Genomic DNA, 8,544 nt, shown 5'->3' with positions numbered 1-8,544 from the left:
ATAAACATATATATATATCCAGTTTGGGATAGTGATTCCTGTGAGGTTCCTTTTTCACTGAAAACAGGACACTGAGAAGTAATTGTAGTCATAACTAACACTGAGGGTAGGAATGACTGGCAGTCAACACTGGGAAAAGAACTTAACTTCTCTCGGAAAGAACCTAATTTTTCTATGTTTCTGAATGGGAAATCACCGTTTGAGTCTTCAGTCATATGGCCTGAGTTAGATTTCATCTCTGTTGGGAACATTAAGCACCTTAAGTGCCTTTGACCAATTCTGTGATCTTGATAAACTCTAAATTTTAATACTTAAAACTATATATATACATATATATATGTATAAAAATCAAAACATGGTCTCTTTGGAGATGATAGGGCAATCTCCATAAGTATTGTGTTAAAATAACAGATTAAAAATCCTCCAGCTCATCAGTATTAAAAATAACAGTGTTATACTTGGAATGGGTTCCGTTCTGTGTCAGACAGGAGTAAGAAAGGGGGAAGTTCTATATTATCAAAGATCGGCATTTGCAGTCGTACGTAGCCACTAGTGATAAAAACAAATGAACTGTGCAAGAGGTGTTCACTCTTTATTTTTTTCTCTCCCCTCTGTGTGTCTCTTCTTTGTGCATATTTGCCAGATTCTTTAATTCCACAATCTGGAGAGGAGTTTATATTTAGAGGGATAGAAACCCCCCAGACCTTCTCTTCTCCGTTTTCTCTTTTATGTGAATTTACCTTAAGATTTTGGGCTGTAAATGGCAACAAATGAGCAACTGCTTCATGCACAGCTGGGGATGGGAGCCCCTGAAACAGCTCCAAGAGAAACTCCCTCGCTGTTGATACAGTCAAGCTGCCACGATGGGCTGGGGCCAGTCCTGGAGGCACTTGGGTTACTGAGCCCTAAGAGATAGTGGTTATAATTAAGACAGTGTCTAATGAGAAGATTTAGAAGCAAAGTGAAGATTGGAAATCCTGTGAGTGCTGTGACTGAAGTAGATGCAATGTGACATAAAGCAGAGTATGCTCTCTTTTGGAGAAAAGTCCATGTGGATTAGGACTCTTGCCTGTGGCAGTCCTTCTGTCCAGTTGTCTATTAAGGACTGGGATCAGATTAAGAGCACGTCCCTTAAGTGTTCTTCAGTGCCGTTCAGCCCTGGTCCTGCAGCTTCCTCTAAGTTCCCCTCAGACTTTTTATGTTTACTAGCGAGACATCCCTTAGCTACAGTTATGGGATCAGTGTTTTTCATTAATGTTGCTTTACTTTCTTAGCTGAGAAGTTTAAAAAAGCAGATGGAGAAAAAAGAAAAATTTTTATTACAGAAAAAATAGAATATGGGTGAGAATGGTGGTCCCCTGTTATGGAATTCATCTCACTGTAACTGTGTTCTGATGTGCATTTGTATTGCTCTCCCGTTAGTGTGTCTTTAATAAATATGTCATCCAGAGAAACTGAAGCCCAGTCATTAAAATAAAGGATATGTGGGAAACTGAGCAGTTCTTAAACAATGTGAAACACCTGTAGGAGACCCTGGGATAGCAGGGAGGGGAAATGGCCAGTGACAAATGCAGAGAAGCTGCCCGAGGCAGAGAATGAAGAGATGATGAAAAGCCAGAAGGAAACAGCAGAGACCTAGAAAACTGGGACAAGAAAAACACTGATGAAATAAAAAAGGAACAACAAAAGGGAGAAAAAAATTCAATTGTTTTCTACAAGGGATTTTCAAAGAACATATCTGTTTACTAACAGTGACATTCTGCATTGTATTTTGGTGTAGCGCCAGTCAAGTAAAATCATGTCAGTGTAGTGCATTAGAAGGCAGGAGAGGGATGGAGTGGCTTTATTGACAGGTAGGATAAGAAACTTGGAAAGTCTGGGTAGTTTTTCATTATCTGATGGTTTGAAATAGCTCTTTACCTTCCACAGCTCGACTGATGTCTGATTTGTGGTGTCACATCATCAAAACAAAATCACAGTATTACTCCTTATCTAGATTAGGAGCCTGGCTACTCTGCTATTCCAACCTGTGGATTTCTTACAAAAGGATGATGTTCTGAAAGGATGGGGCAGACACACAGAGTCCACATTAGAGCCCTGTCGAGATTTTTACTCTAAAGTCAAACTAAATTCCTCCTTTGACATTTTGAGCAGCCACAACACAAAGCTGCAAACTACTCCCTGCAAAAGGAACTGTGGGATTGTCCTTGTTGAGTTTTGTTTGGCAGGATGGGGCCAGAGTGGATTATGGCGAGTGGTTCCTTTGTGCTGCAAAGAAAGACTTCAGCTGTCTTTGAATATGATATGTGGAGGTACATGCTCTCTTTGTACTGTTTAAATAATACCTTGAAATGTTGTGTTTTTCTGTATGTTACATCTGCAGCTAACCTTTGCGGGTATTTTACTTGGAATCCACGTGCTGACCCTTTTCATCTGCCCCCTGTGTCACGTTGATATTAGTTCACTCCCTCAGCATCTCTATTAACATCCTGCTTGTAACAGATTTGTTTCGGGGATGGTACAAACTGAGAATAAACAAATACTTTGTTTAGATTCTTGTTACTGTCAGTAAGAAAGTCAAAGAAATCTTACCTTTTCCTGTTTGCAGGTGGAATAATGTCTGATTTTATTTCCCCTGCTATCTGCTCATGAGCTACTTGCATATGGTGAACTGCTAGAGGTTACAGTAGTGCTGCCTTCTCTTCTTGGGCTGGTTTTAGTGGGGCTGAGCCATTCTTCAGGGGAGCTGAGAAGTCAGACAAACAGTTTTCCACTTTTCCACGTGGAGATGAGAAATTATTACTGCCAAATTAGTGACTTGTTTATGGATCTTTTTGCATTTACTATTGTAAACCTTCATCTTGCACAGGAGTAGTAATGAACAGAAATGGTGAGGTTGTTTCTCATCAGTACCAAGCTACTAATCTGGTTGACACTTGTTTTTTTTATTTTTTTTCAATTATTATCCCTAAAATTCCTTCCATGAAGACCACCATGGAAATCTTAGAAAATAGGTTTGCTACCTGATAGCATCATATTTCCAGGGATGCTGTTGAGCAGAAGTAAAAGCTTGTTTTTTGAGATCCCATGCGAGTTGCATATAGATGCTGTGTCAGGTCAACAGAGCATATTTATGGGAAGAAATAAATATGTGCGTACTACTTCGTTAAGTACTATTCCTGGATGCTTGAAATTATTCAGATATGTGGGTGGTATTCTTAAAAGTTTTAAATTATGCTGCATACTTTCATCTCCCATAATACATTTTTTGCTATCAATTACAAAAACATCAAAAGGTAAACATTTTGTCATTCAGTAATTCTGAAATCTGGTAACATTGTGAACATTCTGAGCCCCATGACCAAAACCTTTGTCTGTCCAACAAGTAAAATCAAAGGTCAAATGGCTTTTGGCATGCCAGGTACAAGATAAGCAAAGAATCTGCTATCTAATTTCTAGTCTTTCAACATCAGGGTTCATAACCTGCATTTACCAGTTTCCCATTCTGCTTAATGGGCGTGGGTTAGCCTCCTTTGCAGGAACCATTTGATGAACTGACTTGCTTTTCCAAAGGTTTTGCTTTATTTTTATTACTTTTCCCTATGATTTGTTTATTGGATTCTGTATCTTTAGAGAATTTTATTACTCTGTTATTCAAGCTAAAAAATAGCTAATTTTTCTTTCCCAAATGAGTTGCTTGAAGCAAAGTACCTATGAATACATGGGTATTTTAATTCACTTACTAAATGTATACAGAGAAAATTTACAAGCAGTCTTTTTCCCATTTTTTAAGTGTCTGCTGACTGTTGCATAAGCTAAATTATTTACAGTATGATGCCTCACAAAAGAGTAGCAGATTTGGGTTATTTACTTTCCTGATAAGAAAAAGGGATTGAAGTTGCTGTGATATGCTGCTTTGTTAATTTTATATTTGTTCCCTAGTGTGTAAAATCTTTTTAAAGAACTAACATGAGTATTGGCAGAGTCTTTTGAAATGGTAGGGAAGTGGTGAGATTAAACAAAACATGAAAAGGTCTTAAAAATATAAGTCAGCAAGTGTTTGATAAAAATAAAAGTGCTCTACAATAGAAAACCTTTAGGATGCTTAATTTATTTGCTCTCTGTTTGAGAAGGGCCCCTGCACTCCACCTGGGAGTAGTTCTTGCGAGTTGTGTGTTTTGAACGATGCCAAGCTGGGTGTATTGAAACTGTGTGTTTGTACCGTCTAATAAAAGCCATTGAAAATAGCCACGCTGAAGATCTCCCCTTAATGAGGAGATTAAAATCCACAGCGAGGTTGAAGAGTGAAATTTGTGTCGCTTGACAAGATCCTTTCCCTGTAACGTGTTGGTCCTCGCCATTTGCCGACGCACTGAGCCTTCACAAGGTTTCTTGGTGCCTGTGCAGGTGCTGTGGACCCCTCAGACACCAGCGCTCCCGTCATCGTCGTTCCTCCGCAGAACACCAGCGTGGTAGCAGGGAGCAGTGAAGTAACACTGGAGTGTGTGGCCAATGCAAGGTATTGTAGAAGCCACAGCAGGCTTATAAGGAGCTGATTTGAATGGCCTGTCTTTTACCGAGACGGACATGGGACGTTATTTTCATCTTTTTTTTATTAATGTAATGATGGGAGCAGAATGCTTGCTTGGCAAAGTAACCTTATGAATAATCTTACTTCTCCAACATTACTGAATTAAACACGTTGATTCTTCTGGCCAAAGAAGGATATAGGCAGGGTTACTTTCCCATCTGTTACTCCCATGGTAAGGAAAAGAAGTTGTTCAATCAGCAGACATTATGTTTAGGAAAAAGTTATGTTAAGGGTTAATAATATTTCCGCTGTATTGCCTACTGACATGAAAGGTGGTATTGTTGAGCAGTCTGTGCTTCCTAGTAAATAAATTAGCAAGGATCTCCTATGCAGTAATTTATTACGGGTGCTTTCGTTCTACCGTGATTATTACTCAGCTGTTCGTCCTGCACCGTAACAGAGTTCACAGCATTCCTCCCAGGCTTCCATCTAGTTGGCCTTGAATAGCATTGAATTCTGGCAGAAGTGAATAGTTGAGTTCCTTGGATGAAAAGACCACCAACAGATTCCCTTTCCCCTCTGAGGGCAGAGATGTTCTTGATATTATTAATATTGTTTTGGTAATTGAGTTATAATGAAAGCGCTTCCCATGCAGCTGATTCCCATAGCAGTATTTACTCCTTTTGTGTAGAGAAATCAAATTATTAGCATTTAATTTCTGTTGCTGTATCAATTAGCTGTACTTGCATAACGCCACTTCAGTAGTCTATAATCTTGATATGGAGATGTTATATATGTGTTTACTTCTTAATAGGAAATGTCAGGGATAGAGGAGGTCTGAGAGAAATAATCTGTATATAACTGCAGACAAGATTATTCTGTAATATTTATGTTTTATTGTTGTATTCTTATTTGTTGTTTTTTTAAAACCTTGGCAGACCTCTTGAGAGACTGAGCATGGCCTGGAAGAGAAATGGAGTAAAAATAACCAGTGGCATTAGCAGTTTTGGGAGACGACTCACTATCACCAACCCGACGTCTGCAGATGTGGGCATGTACTTGTGTGAAGCGAAATTGAGAGACAGCACAGAGGAGCCAGCAAGAGCGAAAGCCTTCCTTTCTATAACAGGTAATTCTCAAGGCAACGTGTGTTTTTTCGGTAAAACAGGCTCTAGACTGAGGTATAATAAGAAATAAAATTGATACCTTAATATTTCTTTGACCTTACATTTGAACCTTTCTTTGGAGAACAGAACAAAAGAGATGAAGGAGGGTTATCTTCCAAATTAATTCAGCTGTTCTTCTGCATGAATATAAATTCATCAAATAGATTTTTTATTTTTTTTTTAAACACTGACATGATTCTCAATCCCCTGTGAAACTATACATTTAATCAGAAGTTGGGGAAATACAGTCGTAAAGTCCTTATTGGGCAGCTTTCATATCTTGGCTTTTAGACGCATTAAATCCTGATTAACTCCCAGCTTGCTTACGTCTAGTTTTAATATGTCAAGTGCCTGTATTTCCGAAAGAAGCCTTTTAGGAGCAGTTCTGTGCGTTGTCTGTTGCAAGTGCCGGTCGGGGGCCAAGGATGTTCCTGAGCACACAGGCAGGCAGATATAATTACTGAGGTAGCAGAAGGGAGAAGGAAATGCCATTAAAATCGGTGCTACGTGCTAGACCTTTGACTCCAAGGGAAACTTTGGATTTGTTATTTTTAAAGAGGGGACATTGGTGCCCTTTCACTGCCCATTTCCGCTGTTGTCTCTGTGTTGGAGTTTTGCTGTAGCAGGGAGGTTGTCATTTGGAAATGGTAGTTACCGTGCATGGCATATCCTGATATAATAATGCAAATTAACACACTGCACACAGTGTGGAGTTTTTTAGGACTTCTAGATTCAGAGATGTTTTAGAAGAGAGACATTTAGATGTTTTAAGCCAGAGCTGATTGTGTGAAGTCTATCTTTATGTAGTAGTCCCAGTAATAACTGTGCAAGTGTCCTGGAGAGGTTATTGCTCTGGCAATGATACAAGTCTCGGCGTTGATCAGAATTCATGCACATGCGTTTCTGTAGTGCATTGCAGAGGAAACTCAGCACACAATTCTCTACGCTCCTTTAGCCCTCTGAAAATACGGTTTTAGAGACTGCTGTATGGTCAGTATTCTGCTAAAGCAATTTATAGTAGTTCACACCAAATGAGAAAACAGCTCATCTCTCTCCAGAGCTCTGTTCCAGGTTCGTTTTAACACTGTGTCTCTATTATATTTATTGCCTACTGAATGAAGTTTGGTTCCAGTCTTTTTCTTTGTACTCTGTTTCTTAGAATTATGACTTTGCAGCTTCCTTTCCCTCTAAGGAGCAGAGGCAGATTTCACTTATTTATGGGTTTTGTTTAAATCTTCCTTATTCATATCATATTGTAACTAGTTAAACTTTGCTGCTCAGCTGTCAGAGTCAGTCTAATGCAATACTTAAAGCAGCCTCTCAGTTGATGTAGAAGATTCTTAAATACAGTTACAATAAAACTGAGAAACAATCGTTGGGGAAGCATATTAAACTAGCAGTGCCGCCTTTCTTTAGTAGCTTATCTGTCTCTTATTTTTTAAATGTTTTATTTATTTCCTATCCAGTTTTAGGGGGCTGTCAGGGTATGAAGTTATGAAGAGGCCTGTAGATAAGAACAAGCAGATGAAAGAAAGCAGAAACAAATTGGTTACCAATTACTTTTATTTCCTTCTGATGGAACAAGACACTTCAGTTGCAGGTGTTTACTCAACGTGTCAGCAAAGCCTGATAGATTTCTTTATTTATGAGTTTCTTGAGCTGCAGGATGGAACTGTAATTCTAAACAGGAAGCCAAATCAAAGGATTAGTAGTTAATGCATAACTTATATTCAGCTTTAGAACTCTTGGATGGATCTGGCCGTCATTTAATTAGTCAAGGGATGGGTTCTAAGGGAAAGTGCAGACACGATTCAAACCTAAGGATATTTGCTCTGTATCCCTCATAGTCCACTGGAGTACTACTTAGAGAGAGTAAAGTATGCTTGCCCATTTGCATGCATAAAATATTTGTAGTGTGTACATGTTGATAGTGACCTGATAATGAGCTGTACTTCTTAGAGGAATAGCACAGTGTGGACTTAATAGGGGATCTTGACTAACAGGAAAAGGAAATTGTGTTAATAGAAGAGGTTTGTTTTGAAATTGATTGGCATAGATCAAATACAAGCCCTCAATAATGTGGTAATGAGAGCTTTAATGGATTAATAGAGAAAAATATTTTGCAATTAACAGGTAGAATAGGGTTAGTATTAAAAAGATGTCTCAAAGATATCGCAAATACTGGGTTAATCAAAGCTTTTTTACAAATACGTCGGTCGTTGCCTTCCCCAGCAAAGGGAAGTCACACGCTTTGACTCTGGGCTCAGATGTTGACAAAAGCTTTATTAGAAGGCAGTGGAACTTGGTACAAAGGCGCATACTCAGTTCAAATTATTATTTGTGACCTACAATAATATCTCTGGAGTTTTTCAGAATATCTCTTGAGAGTATGTCTAGGTTTGTAAATTAAAACCACAATAATACCTGAAAAATCTGAATCTCCAGTGTAATAAAGTAGTACTGCATAAGCAAGAAGAAAAATCTTCTGGTCTTGTGCTGCGCTGCAGTTTTCTTCTGAATGTGGCAAAGAGCTTTCTAACATCTTCATATTGTTCCAGCGAAGATAAACTGAGGTGGTTCCAAGCCTTGGTTTTATTAGCTGCAGTTGTTATAAATTTTTAAAGGGTAGCATGTTCCTCAGTTGGCAGAGTAACAGTTTGGGAAAGATTTGTTGCAGATTAGATAAGAGCACATTTATTTTATCACTAACGGTTTGAAGATTAAGTAATTTAAGGAGTCTTCTGGTGAACAAACCAATTTGAAAACTGAGCTAGTCTTAAATTCTTTTCCTCAAGTTCTGCAAGTTCCATTAGCGACAAATTGCAAAAGTCGTTTTTTAAGTGATTG

At 38.5% G+C, this 8,544-nt stretch overlaps 1 protein-coding gene across 1 annotated transcript in view; it reads left to right on the top strand.

Annotated features, from left to right (window-relative positions):
- LOC104280997 (protein sidekick-1-like) overlaps positions 1-8,544 on the top strand; it is a 282,102-nt gene that overhangs the window by 126,247 nt on the left and 147,311 nt on the right. The window contains 2 exon segments of the mRNA XM_009878837.1: positions 4,408-4,519; positions 5,470-5,660. Coding sequence (XP_009877139.1) covers positions 4,408-4,519; positions 5,470-5,660 — 303 coding nt within the window.

Source organism: Apaloderma vittatum, unplaced genomic scaffold (assembly GCF_000703405.1).
Source record: "Apaloderma vittatum isolate BGI_N311 unplaced genomic scaffold, ASM70340v1 scaffold4011, whole genome shotgun sequence".
Classification (NCBI taxonomy): Eukaryota; Metazoa; Chordata; class Aves; order Trogoniformes; family Trogonidae; genus Apaloderma; species Apaloderma vittatum.
This window is presented reverse-complemented; position numbering and strand designations above follow the sequence as displayed.